At 38.4% G+C, this 15,991-nt stretch overlaps 1 protein-coding gene across 1 annotated transcript in view; it reads right to left on the reverse strand.

Moving 5' to 3' along the window:
* The window catches only part of Map3k15 (mitogen-activated protein kinase kinase kinase 15), a 139,080-nt gene that overhangs the window by 40,348 nt on the left and 82,741 nt on the right, over window positions 1-15,991 (reverse strand). Inside the window, exons 8-12 of the mRNA XM_029564781.1 lie at window positions 12,478-12,590; window positions 11,933-12,092; window positions 8,062-8,212; window positions 6,493-6,600; window positions 554-603 (exon numbers count right to left, since the gene is read on the reverse strand). Of these exons, the coding sequence (XP_029420641.1) occupies window positions 554-603; window positions 6,493-6,600; window positions 8,062-8,212; window positions 11,933-12,092; window positions 12,478-12,590 (582 nt within the window). The remainder of the gene's footprint in view (window positions 1-553; window positions 604-6,492; window positions 6,601-8,061; window positions 8,213-11,932; window positions 12,093-12,477; window positions 12,591-15,991) is intronic.

The following is a 15,991-nucleotide window of genomic DNA, read 5'->3' on the forward strand; positions in this document are numbered from 1 at the left end:
CAGCACTCATACTCACTTCACGGCCACTCCCACCTTTGGACAAACTTCCTAGGAAGTTGATGAAGGTAGCTAAGGTGTGTTAGCCTTGCTTAGGGAAGCCACAAGACCTCACCATTCCCGGTTCCTAAAAGTAAGTGGCACATTTTTCCTTGGAATATACCATCTGCCTCCCTAATAACAAATATCCTTGCCTCCATGCTCTGCTCAGAAGGTCCCACAGAAGAAACAGAAGCAAGTAACTCCTGGCTTCAGCTCTTGAGGGGGGCTGAGTACTTGAACATTGAAAAAGATATTCTTTGTTCAGTCAACACATACACTTTTAAGTATTTCTTCTGTGAGATGAGAAAAACTTGCTTATTATAACAAGCCAAGAGGCTCTTATTAGCAGCACATTATGAACCTCAGATGGGGCAACAAAACAGAAAAGGCTATTTTAGGATCTGTTAGAAATAAGAACATTACATCTTATGAATAAGTTGAAACACTGAAGTCCATTAAACACCATCATTATTTGTATTAAAACAATAATTACACTTTTCTCTTCTATTCTCACCTTATTCCTTTAATAGAAGAGGCCGTAAAATTCCATTCATGGATTTGTTTCTGCAAATATCAAAAACAGAAGTCAGTAGCTTGCTTCATTTTTTCCAATAAAGGATAACTTCTGGTTTCATTCTACAGTCAATCATATCTGTTGTTTTATTTTCAATGGTGATCAGGGCAGGGCTGGAGGGACAGCACAGCCTTAAAGGCTAAGGCTAACAACCAAAATGTTAACGGTGATCAGGGATTAGAGCAGTATGTTCTGCATTAACTCAGAATGTACAATAACATTTTCTGACATATAAAAATAATATATAAAGGATGAGACAAAAATAATATACACATGATCTTAAAATTTCTAAGGTCATAGTTTAGTCAACTAGTTTAAGAAACAAAATACATGTGAGAACGTTTGGGGTTTTCTCAAGCTTTATCTACATAGCAGATGGTAATTAAAAGTACCAGACTGATGGAACTAACCTTCTTGGATGTTTAACAGCCATACTTTGAGGCCTACACTAATCTGGTCAGAGGGACTTAAAGGACAGGTTTTGCTCCTTGCCCTATGGAGAATCTCTCAAAATGTCTTGTAACTGTGATGAGTCACCTGTCCTCCTGTTCAGGGAGGCCATGGAGACCCCACCAGATGGACTTGAACCAATGTCCAATCTACAAAGAGGAGGGTCAATTCAGAGAAACTTTTCCTCCATGCTTCCAAGGGAAGGCCAGCCATGGTTGAATAGGACCTTTGACTTATCTTCACATAGATGGAACTGGTAAAAGAAAGGAGCCAGGGGCTCCTCCCAAGCCCACGTGACCCCTGAGGAACAGATCCTCCAACAACCTTAAGAGTAAAAATAAATTGGTTTATTTGGGCCATCTGTATGGTCTTAAACATCCAAAAGGAAAGTATAACCAAATATTAAAGTGATTGGTATATTTCTTTAAGAGTTCAAGGGATTACACTTCCCTTAAGAGTAAAAATAAATTGGTTTATTTGGGCCATCTGTATGGTCTTAAACATCCAAAAGGAAAGTATAACCAAATATTAAAGTGATTGGTATATTTCTTTAAGAGTTCAAGGGATTACACTTCCCTTAAGAGTAAAAATAAATTGGTTTATTTGGGCCATCTGTATGGTCTTAAACATCCAAAAGGAAAGTATAACCAAATATTAAAGTGATTGGTATATTTCTTTAAGAGTTCAAGGGATTACACTTCCCTTAAGAGTAAAAATAAATTGGTTTATTTGGGCCATCTGTATGGTCTTAAACATCCAAAAGGAAAGTATAACCAAATATTTGGCAGACAAAAGAAAAATGAGGAACCCAAAAGAGGCATGCTTTTGGAAGCTCTCGTCAAGAAATCCCAATGGACTCTGATATGAACATTTGAAATATGCTCTGTTCTGACTTTTTTTTTTCTGGTTCCCTGTCTAGAACTTGTAATGCTACTTACTCTTGCCTTTACTTCTCTTTCACACCCCCTATTCACCAGTCAATGACTTTATTTTCTCTCTACAGATAAGAGTTATGCAATTTGTGAGTCTTTTGGATAGATCCACTGAAGGGGTACTCCAGTTGCCTTACCCTGTTTCCCTAGTCATCATGGAAGAAGCCCGAGCGGTCTTCATCCCGATTCCCAATTAGCAATTTGAGTAGCCTCTTCAGAGGATGGTGTGATAAGAATAAGAGGTAGGAATTGGCTAGGCAGTTAGGGTAAAAAAGACCCCAAAGAAAAGTAGCCAGTTTCTTGGCAAAAAGTCAAAATGTCCTTGGGCCTCTTAGCAACCTACTCTGTTCCAAAGGCCAAAAATGTCGAAAGTATTTGGGAGCTCTTATCTAATCCCTTAGAGGTTTCAGGATTACCTCTTCAGAGAGGGGAATGTTAAAGTAGCAAAAAGCCCCATTTTAAAGAAAGGAAGGGAGGGAGGAAGGGAGGGAGGGAACAAGCAGTTGTCAGAAAAAAGTGATGGGGAGATATGGGAGGTGTTGGAGGGGAGGGAGTGGACGTGGATTTGATCAAAACACCTTATATGTATGTATGAAATTCTCAATAAAGTTTTTTTTAAGTTAAAAAAATTAACTTTCTAGCCCTTAAAAAATTATGTGTGTCTGTAATCCAGTTTAGAGCAAACAATATAAATTTGAAACAACTTGAGGTAGATATAATAAGCACACAAAAACATACAGTGAGTAGTCTCTCATCTTCTGTCAACACAGTAGGCAAACACTAAAACAGGCTTAGGAACAGCCCCTCTAAGTTAGAGATTTGTAAAAATACTTGGAGAAGCAAAACTGGAAAAATTCATTCATCTTCACCTCAGTTTCTCCCTGGGCACACAACCTAACTACATTTCCCAGCCTCCCTTGAAGTTACAGGAGGCTATATGGAGGAGTTCTGGCCAATGGGATGTGAGCAGGACTGATACACAACACCTGCAGGTCTGGCCCATGAAAACCTCTCAGGAAACTGGGCATAAGGGCACAAATCTATAATCCCAGCACTAGGGAGGCAAAAGTAAGAAAATCATTACGAATTCAAGACTCACTTCATCTGATTTGCAGGTCAGCCAGGTCTAATACTAAAAAGGGTACTTTTCCCATCCTGCATATTTCCTCCTTAAAAAAAAATTTTCCCTTGGTTATTACAAGATGGAATGAGATTTCCTTCCAATCTTGATATGAGTTATAAACAAAGTTTCATCATGTTAAGATGTTGAGACTAGGGATAGTTTTAGCAGCTGGCCTACCATAACAAGAGAAAATTAATGGGTTTCACTGTGTACCAAAATTTGATTTTCAGAACAATTTTCCCTTCTCTCTACCACCATTACCTACCCTTAAACTTTGCATAAAGGTAAGTGTTAGAATCAATGTTTAAAATAGTTTTGGAAAAGTCAAAGTCTCTGGTGCCAAACGTATCATAACTAGAGAAAAATAACTTTAAGAAAATCCACTTGGATGTCTTGAGGTTGTTTGATATTGGTCATTGGGACATAGATCATAGAAATCAGCAAATATCACACATTTAACAGTCCAAGGGAGGTAGCTGCTCAACATCACCCAGTGCACTGCTGCCTCCCTACTTCCAATGAGTTTCAGCCATCAACTAATAAGCCAGGAATTTAATCTTATTTTATAGTGATGTTACATGAAGTTGATTACAATGAGTATTCTCTTCCCATATGTAGCCCTCCAGGAAAAAATGCAACTGTATAGAAAAATGTCATCCTACTCTAGGAAAATCTGCTTAATTTTCACAGTTTGCAGAATTTCAAAATTGCAAATAGAGGCAAATGTAAAGGCTTTCTCTGAAAGTAAAAGGCAACTTGTATTTCTGACATTTCCTCTGCTAAGTATATAAGAATATGTGCAAAACATTTCTTTGGTCAAGGAGAACCGGCATTTGCTATGGGTGTAGTTCTCTTCTGCTTCTTATTAAGACTGCATACAAAGTAAGATATTTACAACTACTGGGATATATATACCAAGGGAAAATTCTATAAGAGCCAGCGACCATTCCAGGATTCAAATAAGGTGGGGCCAAGATGGTAGAATTCTAAGAGATCAAAACCATTTTGTTTTAAGAGCATTAGGTTTTTTTCTATTACCTTCTTTCACAATGTGAGGTGTTTTGCATCCAGTTCAATGAACATATGAGACTATGGATTTTAACTTTGAGAATTCTCTTGTACTGATAGTAGCATCAACAGTACAAAGATAAAAAGGAAGTTTAGTATCTGGGCCGGAATATCCAAACTGAGGACAGGGTGCTTCATGGAGGTGGCACTTAGAGGTCTGCTGGGGCTACAAGGAGGCCCTGTCTCAGAAAACAAAACAAACAACAAAGTCTTTGCACCTTCAAGAGTGGCCAGCTTATGAATTGTGTGTTAACTTAGAGTGAAAAGATTTTGAGTCAGGGCTCAAGGAGCTCTGTAAGTAAGGAACGGGTCTTTCATTTTTGATATCCCAACCACTGACCTTTGCTGTTCAATAAAAATTAGTTGAATCAAAAAACAAACAAACAAAAAGAAGCAGCAAGTCAAATAAAATATGCGTGCACTCTTCAAATCATGTATATCTATATGGATGTCATGTATATATTTTAGTATAGGTTGAGTATCTCTTGCCCTCAAATATTTAATATACTTTGTGCAGGAAAAACACAAGCACATTATGGCAGCCCATCCTCACTAATGGCTGTTAACTGTGTTTTCAACAAGAAGAGTGCTCCTGTGTTAAATATTAGTCAAGGCCACTGGCTTTCACTTGAGATTTGACTATAGCTGATTAGGTGGGGTTTTTTTGTTTGTTTGTTTGTTTTTTGGTTTGTTTGTTTTTTTTCGGTCATTTTGAGACAGGGTTTCCCTGTAGCCCCAGCTGTCCTGGAACTCACTATGTAGACCAGGCTGTCCTTGAACTCACAAAGATCCGCCTGCCTCTGCCTCCCGAGTGCTGGGATTAAAGGCATGAGCCACCACGCCTGGCTATATATAAGGTGTTTTTAATATGAATTTGAGCCTCTGTTTATTCTACAATGTTGTATTTTATTTGTGAAGATAATGCTTATTTTTACCTGATTATAACATAATCATTCACATTCTTGCTAACAGAAAGAAAAATAATCTTCCTTTGCCAAGCTAATGGTAAAAATCTCCCCATACTCCATGGAAACACACGCACAGCAAATAAATCTATCTAATGCGCTTGTCAGAGGTGCTATGTTTCTTTATTACTGAAAATTTTATGAAAGAGAAACCAGATGAAGCACTTTAGATAGAGAGATGAAAATACCGCTATTACTACAGAACAAAAGACCCAGCTCAGCATTTCTGTAATCTCTATAATGGGCAGTTATAATCGCTTATCTCCTGTATTGTTGGTATGCATACAAACTGGTCTAGTGTAAGTTTGATAGTAACTGTCAAAGTTCTAAGCATACATACCCTTGAGTCCGGCAAGCCCATCTGTGCTCCTAGTACAGGAGGTAGAGCCACCAGGATATACACTAGCATGTTATTGGCAAGGGTAAAAAATGAGATATTTCACTGTGTATCACTGAGAAAAACCTAAAATAAATAGGTTCATCTAGACCAAGAAATACACCATATGATATGGAAACCTATGGAATATGACATTTTAAAAATCAGGTGGATCAGTATGTGTTTTGTGAAAAACTGTCCATCATGTATGGAAATCTTTAAAGACAAGTCACAAAGGAATAAATGGATGTTGGGCCAGTGAGATGGCTGAGTGGGTAAAAGCATTTGCTGCACAAACTTGACGACCTGAGTTTGATCCCCAAATCCTTAGGGTGGAAAGAGAGAATGAACTCTTCAAAGTGGTCCTCTGACCTTCACATGTGTGTTGTGCCACACACGCACGCACGCACACACACACACACGCACGCACGCACACACACACACAAAGTAAAATACAAAATTCTAAATATTACACAGAATAAATATATGCTGTATGCTGTGCAAAATCTGTAGTGTGTGTGTGTGTGTGTACATTATGCACATATGAGTCAGTTTTGGAGAAAAGATGCAGGTTCATCCACTGAATCACTGGAGATGGGGATAGGAATTGGGACAAGTTTTGAAAATGTGGAGGATTGTTACATATACTTTATCTGCTTTCTTACGGCCTAACATTTGAAAATGCAAAACTGTACTTGTTTTATATTTATATCTATTACACACAAACGCACACACATCCACTTACAAACTCTCACGTATGCCCCCTATGTATGTAGAGTCCACATACATAAAAACAGTGCACGCTCCCTTCTTTCATCTGTGATTAAACCTTCTTATATAGCCTCCTAATTCAGAAGTTAAGCATAGATATTACCTCTAATACTACCACATAAACTCTCCCACTTGAAAATCAAACCATTGATTAAATAATACAGAAGAAAGAACTAGTCATAATTTCCCCTTACCATTTCTGTGGGTGAGACATGCCATAAAGAAACAGTTCTTTCCTCAGCTTCATTGTTGATAGAGACATAAGAAGGCTGGTAGACTTTAGTTGGCTCTATTATCAGAACCTGAATAAGAGCAGAGTCTTATAAAACATAGCAAGCTGAAACAGGTAACCTACCCAGTGAAGAAGTGGGAAGATTTGTAACTCATCAAATACTAAGCAGCAACTATGCCACGCAGGGCTGTAGGAGCTGGGTTTATAACATGCCATGTAAGTAAGCCCTTGTCTTCAGGAGGACTGTGTTCCACTGGGGCACACAGAGCAGCAAATGCATAAGCCTATACAATTCAGTGCTACAAAACACTCCAGAGAGAGAGAGTACAGCAAAAGGCAGGAGATAGGCTTCGTCACATAGGGTGGACAGAAGAAAGGAGGTTGTTACAGTTTTTGAGTGAAATAAGGAAGTAGATGGCCAGCAGGTTATCAAGTGTGTAAACATGCAAAGAGATGAAAAGAGAGTTATAGTTCCACCAGTAAGGTGTTAAGAGTATGGAAGGGAAAGGAAGAGAAGGAAGTAGAGAGAACGAGGGCAGGTAAAGATGTAGGAGGAAGGAGCAAAAGAGAACGAATAAATCTCCCAAACAGCAACATGTTTAAGATGATAAACCTAAGAGCTTACACAGGTACCTGTTTTGTTACTTATATGTTCCTTCAGGTTTGAAATATTTCAAGATTAAAAGAAGATTTTTAAATTACTTCTCAGAAACAAAATAATTATAATCATTTCTAACAAGTACATACTTTATTAAGTGTTTAATAATATTCTGGAAACTGTGTATCTAGAATATCTCATACCATAAATATGAAACATAATTATTCAAGTGTAATTTCCAGGATACCTAGATATCTTACTTGTGACTATTCATGAGATAACCACAAAACTGAAACAAAGACTTAATGAAAAAGCTAAAAGCAATTCTATTTTTTCAATAAAAATTTTAAATATTAATTAGTGGCACTGGAGGCAAACCAAAGCTTACCAAGACACAGCTATAAATTCCATGTACAACACTTTTAGAGCAGGATTTCTTCACCATAGTCCTAATGAATGTGATAATTCTTGGGGGTTATGCTGTGCACTAGGGGATATTTAGAAGCCTTCCTAGCCTCTATCCTATTGGTGTTCAGTAACATCATCATTTCCCAAGGTGTAACAACCAAAAATGTCTCCAAACTTTGCCAAATGTCCCTTGGTAGGAAGCAAATCACTCTCAGTTGAGAGCCACTATTTGAGAATACATGGCCAACTTGTCCCTTAGAGTCTGATCTATCACTTGCTGATTCTACACGGCATAGTTATCCAAGTGCTATCATTTACAGTTGTCTTCCCTTGAGAGCATTCAATCATTACATAGCATGAATTTCTAGTTTCTTCTGTCTATCTTAAAGAAAAGGATTAGGTGTCAGAGCTGTAGCTCAGAGGTAGAGTGTTCGCCTAGCATGCGCAAGGCCCTGGGGTTCGGTCCCTTGCACCAGCAATTAAAGAAAGGAACAACACAACAATCATGAGTTTAGCATATCTTACCGGAAATCTGAGTCCATTTGTAACTTCATTTGTTGCTTCAAAAATTATATCTAACCAGAAGTTAAGCCGTTCCTGTCTGGGTGAATGCTCTGTAATGGGTTTCTTGAAGCGCTGAATTAGCAACAAGTTCTGAACTAATGACCGCAGATACCTGGAAAATTCATAAACCCCATAAGTTAGATTCCTAAAGAAACTGAAATCAATTCTAATCCCTTTAAAAGAAGCTCCCCTAAGCTTTATGTATTTAAATTTGTATTTGTCATAAGCTCTTTGTAAACAGTCACAGAATAACCACAGAACTAATTATAAGAAATGCCAACAGCACACAAAACAAATCCAACAAAATTATGAGACACGGCTTTTTAATAACATTGATATAAATCTCAATTTTAGTGCACACTGTCCATTGCTTTTTGGCCTTTTGGCTAGGACCAAGTTTCAGTACATAGTGTCTATTTATAGTACTTGGAAAGCATGTGATAACTGTTTTGAAAACAAAAGCATGTAGCTCAAAAGTAAAAGCAATTACAAAATGAGGATATGTCAAACTCTCTGTGGTTTTATTTTTAAGTAAACTTAATTTTGAGGTATTTTTATATTTACATTCAGTTTAAGAAATAGTACAGAAAGAACCTATACATCCCTGATCCAGTATGTTCCAGTGACAACAACTTGCAAATAGTACAGTATCATAACCACAATTTTGCCATTGACATGATACCATGCCCAGTACCACCAGACCCACCAGTACCACCAGTACCACCAGATAAGCAATTGCTTATCTGAAACTCATTTTCTTTTACTTAAAAAAATTTACAATCTGGCCAGCTTTGATGTTAGGAAGCCTTGACTCTGCCCATAACTTTTCTGTCTTCAAGCAAATTGAACTTTTTGAAATATAGTTGTCAGGCAATGGTGATCACATCCTCTCTGGGACTAAATAGGGATGGTTCATCTGAAAGCATCCCAGTGCTATTTTGTTCTTTGAGGATAAAGTACAGCATTGTTTGGGGAGGCAGACCAGCTGGACTCCAGCTGACCTGCTTAGTTACTCAGCAAACCTTAATCTTCCACGCTCAATACAGTCCTCAGAAAGGTCTGGCCCTTGTCTGGATACTAACACTAACCTAAGAGCTTGGAATATTCTGTCTGCTAAGTATGTGTTTACCAGGTGCCTTAGACCATGCTAGACAGCTTATGCTAACAATATGACACATGGTAGAGGCCTTGGTCCATGTGCCATATCAGCTTGACCTCTGGAGAGGCTGGAGACTTAGATATTAAGAGCAGCCACATGAACACTCTGTGCCTACATAATTCACCCCTAATAAATAAGCTGGACATCAAGGCTTAGTGAGCTTTCCTAGTTGGAAACACTTCATACCTGATACTGATGATAGGAAAATTACACACTGTGCATGTAGTTCCACTGAGAGATGAGAACTGGAAGTTTGTACATAGTCTCCTCTAGACTATGACCCATGTACCTATTGCCATCACTGATTTAATCTGTATCCTCTTATTGCAACAAGCCAGAACTATGAACATAATAGCATTTCTGAGTTCTCTGAGTCCTTCCAGTAAATCCTAAGTCTCAGTGTGGATTTTGGCACTGGGAACCCCTGACAGTAAGCACAATAACACTGTAAATCAAGTCTAGGTACTGATGTAAGGGCAATGAATCTAACCCTGAAGCTTCCTCTCTCTGGAGTCTGTTCTATCTGGTCTGGATGCTGCAATGTACCTTAAGATTAGGATGCTGCACACAGCAGCCATTCTGTGAAGATGGATACTCAACATGGCTGTGCTTACTCAGTCTTAGATAACTTCCAAAGCTTTATATGCTTTGAGAGCCTAATGTTAGGCCCCACAGATTAGGAAAAATGAGGTCAAGCAAGGTATGACTGAAGAAATTCCTACCCCCAGAATCCAACTGGTCCACTGAACCCAAAAGTAAGAAACAGCAGGTAAACGTGGGTCGTTAGAATATTTTTGAAATATGCAAGTACACAGTGAGCCTTAATTAGATAATCAGAAATCTGACATGTTCAAAAACCCAAAACTTTCTGAGTACCATACGTGAACATCAGTGTTTATTACACCACTATCCATAGTAGCAAATCACAGACTCAGCCTAGGTATCCATCAACAAATGAGTGGCTAAAGAAAATGTGATATATATATATATATACGACTGACTTTTATTTGGCTATAAAGAAGAATAAAATTATGTTATTTCACAGGAAAGTGGATGGAATGACCACCAGATTAAGCAAAATAAACCAGGTTTGGGAAGAAAAATTATTACGTTTTCTCTCATGTGGGGAAATCTAGGCTTTAAAAAGCCTTGAAAGCAGAAGGAGTACTATTTGGGGAAAGGAAGGGAACCAGGGGGAGGAGGAGATGGGAAAGGGTAATGGGGTAAGATCAAATTGGTGCATGATTATCCATAGAGAAAAAGGACACAATAAAAGTTATTTTGAACAATCGACAAATGAATTTCAAAAGTTTTGGTTTTTGAAGTAGTGCAGATTTGAGTTAGTGATGCTCAACTGGTAAAGTCTATGCAAATATTCCCAAATTCAAAAACTCCCAAAATTTCAAACACTTAGGGTTCCATGTATTTCAGATAAAGAATACTGAACCCAAAATAGATATCTATTTTATAAAACACAGACAAGGGAAAAAACAGATTAAATCTTTGAAAGGTCATCTTCCTGAAGTAACTACTGTCTAAATTTCCTAGAATACTCCTCTTCATCATTTATGCATTATGTGAGCATCCATTATGTGACTAGCAACCAGTAATGGTAACCACAATTCTAATGGAGCTTCATGTCTATGGGGAAATCCAGCATTGCCCACACCTTTCCTATAAGTCACAAACCAAATACATATTTTAAATTAAAATAGAATCCTACATAAAAATGGTTCTCAAAGTGAAGTCCCCAGATCAGCAACAGCAGCTTGTACTTTGAAAATGCAAATTCTCAGGCTGTAAGGCAGACCTAGGAACTAGACAGTGGAGGTTGGGCCTCACAATCTATGCTTTAATAAACATAGATGATTCTGACACACACCAAAGATTAGGAAGAAAAATATACCCTGTACCTGGTCTTTCTCAGTCTATGAAAAACCATGTATACACATCATGTCTTTTAAGTGTTCTTTCCTGTACAGTTAAACGGCTGAATAGGGGCTGGAGAGATGGCTCAGCACTTAAGAGCACTGGATGCTCTTGCAGAAGACCTGAGTTTGAATCCCAGCACCCACATAGCAGCTAATAATCATCTGCAACTCCAGTTACAGGGGATCTATTGCCCTCTTCTGGCCTCTGTGGGCACTGCACAACACTGCTGCACTTACATACAGGCAGGCATAACACTCATACACATAAAACAAATAAATAAAAAATGGCTGAATAACGGGTTAACCTCGGGATGTTGTTATGTCATCATTGTATTGATCATACCCCTTTATTGATCTTCCATTCCAAGTTTTTGTGGTGAACATCATTTTTGGTGTGATCTTTCAATATGCTTTCTCATAAGTGCATAACACATACTAATACCAAATGGTGTTTCATTCTTGAAGACATAAAACAAGCTAAAGAAGTCAAAAGGACAGAGCATCTACTCAGGAATGGAGTTTGCAGGGATATACTCTGTGCATACATGCATCTATCTTTCCCTCCCTTCACATGAAAGCAGTGAGCCCTCTGGGCACCCACATCTGTCCTAGCTGCTTTTATGAAGTCAGAAGAAAATGCAGTTGGTATTCTGGCACATTACCACATTTCTCCTTGAGCGAGACATTTCAGAACAAGTTCAGACACAGAGATGTGTGAAGACAAGATAGAGATGGGACTTACCAGACCGGAGGTTTCAGTTTGAACAACCTCTCTGCTGCCTGGACAGCCTTCCCAACATCACTTGCCAACATGCTGACAGTAAAGAACTGACCCACATCCCAGTAATTTTTCATCTTCTCCAGGCTCCCTTTTCTTCCCAACAAGCTGTTCAGCCGGACACCTTAGGATATGAATTTTAGATAGCCATGAAAGATCTTTCTAGTTCTGCCATATTATGCAAGACTTTAGGTAAAGGACAAGCAGACATTTTATCTGGGTTGCTGTCTTGTGTGTGCTATTAGAATGTAACTGATTGTTCCTTGTGGAAAGTAACACTAGTTGTTTGAACTTTTTTTTGGAGACAGTGTCCTGCTATGTAGTCCTGGCTGACCTACAACTCACTAAGTAGACCAGACTGCCCTTGAACTCATAGAGACCCACCTGCCTCCGATTCCAAGTGCTGAGATTAAAGGCATGTGCCGCACTGCCCAGCAATTTGAAAATAATTTTTACTGATAAACTTGTGTAACTAAAGCATCAATATCTGCAATAACAAACAGCCTTACCTATTTTTCTTAGTTCCATAGATGTTTCAAACTGTTGTCCAGCAACGATCAGCAAAACTGCAAGGTTAATTCCCGAATAAAGAGATGACTGGAGCTCAAATCCTTTGCGATACCTGCAATTATAGAACCGTCAAACTCTTATTATATCATCTTACTGTATTAGAATGAAAACGTGTAGTTAACAGTACAAACTATCTTCTCAAAAAGTACTTATAGTTCCCTCCTCTTATCCTGATCAACACCTATATACAGTATTCAAATAACATTTTGAAAATGTACTTCCACTAGGAAATTTTCATTCATTGCAAGGCTTCTAATTTTATTCTAACAGGTCATGATAATCAGACAGTGAGATCATATTAAAGCATGCAAAACTAATTTGAAATATTTTATAATCCTTTTCCCCAAAGTGACCAAAATTTGATGTCTCAATCTCATTTTAAGTTAAATTCTAAGTATATGTTGTATTTTTTATTTTATGGAAATGGCATAAATGATGGGCTATTTCTGTACATGCTATTTGTTTCTTGCTTATATTACAACACTGAATTACTTTCATGTATGAAAATAATGCCAGAACCTCAAATCCTAAATGGCTCTCAGCACAGAGGTACAAGAGAGGTAAGGGATCCACCACAGTAGGATAAGGAATGAGATATAAAACTCAGAATGACATTTTTACAGGAAAAGGTTGACGGTTTCATTTTAACACTTATTTTTCTCTATATATAAAATGTTTCTCTTCTATGAAGAGGTATGATTATTTATGACAAGGGAAAATGATTCAATCAATGAAGTGGTAACACAAAAATGTCCAAGTGGCACAGTAAATACCTAGGCTTTACAAAGCAGGAGTGATTATTTTTCACTCATGTAACAAGAGAATTTAGTGCTATATTAGTTTTTTAAAAATTTTTTTATAGAAATGGGAAAATAAGAGATCTCAACCATATCTGAGGAACTATTGGAAACCCAAGGTGCTGACAAGAGGACAGTCAGTTTTTTCAAGAATGTGACTCTGGGTAGGTTAAGCAGGCTCCAGTGGACAGACCAACACTGTAGGACATTTTGAGACAGAAGTTTGACTCAATGGGCCTTAAGTAAATACATACATACTTACATATATAAAATGGAGTGCATGAAATTGGGTGAGGGGTGGTAAGGAGGGTGCAAATAAGGAAGGGATTTTAAATATGATCAAAATCCACTAGAATTCAATTCAAAAAAGTAAGAAAACATTTCATGATATGCAAAACTAATTTAAAAATGGAACTTAGTGCATTAAATTGATAATTATGACATCAAATATATTTATTATATTTATTTTTTGGGTGTTCAAGTGTGTGTATGAGAGAGAGCAAGAGAGCAAATGAGAGCGAGAGACCAAGACAGAGAGAGAGAGAGAGAGAGAGAGAGAGAGAGAGAGAACAACCTTTTGGGAGACAGTTCTCTCCTTCCACCATGTGGATCCTAGGGCTTGAACTCATCTGGCTTGGTGGCAAGCACCTGCTGAACCATCTTGCCAGCCCTATATATTAGTTCTTAAATGAGAGAAGTACTTACCATTTAGTCGATCAAAACCTGGCTTTATGAACTTCTGAAAAATAGCACAAATACTACTAAGCAGACCAGAGGACACCAACAAAGTTATTCTGACTCAACTCAACAAAAGTCCAACTTTCTCCCACTCCTGGATGTTCTGACACTTAAAATTTTGCATCCTCCTTGATTTTTCTCATTTTTTCCATAATGAAAACTTATAAAGCTGGGCATGGTGGTGACTCATGTATATTCCCAGTTCTTGAGAGGCTGAGGAATTCAATGAACTCAAAATCAGCCTGGGCTACAGAGAGCAAGACCATGTCTCAAAAAAAAGTTTTACTAAGAAAAGGGCAGAGAGGGTTCCTTTTCCATAAGTCAAACAAGACTTACTCAGGGGAAATTATTTGAACTCCAGTCAGTAGATCCAAAATTGCCACTAACCATTCCTGGGACTCTGGACCAGGTATCCACCTCTCTGGGCCACATGAATACTTGAGGCTCTGGTGAGTTGATCCCCAAGATCCCATCCAGAACAAATGTGCCATGATCTGAAGACTAAGCTGAATTTGCTCCTGTACCTACTCCCACTACCCTCTGGAGTAGATGGAGAGAAGTTCCTGTGATTTCCTGAAGGAGCCACAGGCAATGATTTCCTGACATGAAGGTTGCATTTCTGATCACCAAAATAGGAATGCAACTTACTGTTTTAGCTATATCAAACATTAACTTTCCTTCAAAACTTAAATGGGTGTATATATCATTCTCCACCTCCAAGGCTCAGGGAGTATCATGGAAGAGGTGGTAGAAAGTTTATAAAAGCCAGAAGCTGGAGAGGACTGCTGTGAATCAGTGTCTTCTAGTCATGATAGGGCCATTACACTCAAGAATTCACAGCACTGTTGTCACCTACACATGATCAGGCAATCAACATACTAATATGGATGGAGAGGAGCACACAAGACCTTACTCCTAGATGAGGAGCAGCTGATGGTTGCTGGGGGGAAGAAGAGTCAGTTTTCTTTAGGGTGTGGCCACTGGTAGGTTGCCCATACTCAAGTGGATGACTCTATATCCATGTGCATATGGGTAGCACTAACTGGACTTGATGGGTTAAGAAAAAAGGACATCAAGTTGAGAGTGTGATATGTTGGGAGGGAGTCCAGAAGGAGTTGGAAGTGAGGGAGCCAGTGGTGGATATGATCAAAATATATCATATTCATCTATGAAATTCTCAAAGAATATAAAACAAAGCCCCAAAGAAAAACAAACTTGAGTCACTCCTCTCTACCACATAATGCATTAGGTAGTTCTAGGGATTAAATTACAATAAAGAAAGGTCATTGTTTTCCAAGATCCATACACAACTTACATCCAAGTGTCATGGCATGTGCCTATAATCCCAGCTGAGACAGGAGGATCCAAGTTTGAAGCCAGCCTGGACTACATAGATACACCTTGCCTCAAACAAACAAAATCTTTTAAAAAACTAATAAAAATATAAGGAAGTTAAGAAATATCCTAAAACTGCATACATCCAAATCTAGACGGGCTCAAATAAAACAAAGTCCTCTCTAGAGACTCGAGATGTGGTAGGAAGATGGTCAGAATTTAATGGTGGTGATTTGGAACAGAAACCCCTGACATAGAAAGTGGAAGGAGCAGAGACGGGAGCTCTGGGAGTTCCCAAGGAACTTCTCTCAGTTGAATATACACCAGGAAAAGAGAAACAAAGCTAGGATTGGATAGTTTTCAGAGCATCTAGAATGACACTCTAGGTCTGGACTTTTAAAAAAAATGTGTATGGGTGTTTTGTTTGTGTGTTTGTTTGTTTGGGGTTTTTTGTTTGGGGGGTAGAGTCTTTTTGAGACAGGGTCTCCCTGTAGCTCCAACTGGCCTAGAACTTACTTTGTAGACTAGGCTGGCCTTGAACTCACAGAGATCTGCCTGCCTCTGCCTCCTGAGTGCTGGGAAT

This window comes from Nannospalax galili, unplaced genomic scaffold (genome assembly GCF_000622305.1).
Source record: "Nannospalax galili isolate Female #2095 unplaced genomic scaffold, S.galili_v1.0 scaffold217, whole genome shotgun sequence".
NCBI classification, from domain to species: Eukaryota; Metazoa; Chordata; class Mammalia; order Rodentia; family Spalacidae; genus Nannospalax; species Nannospalax galili.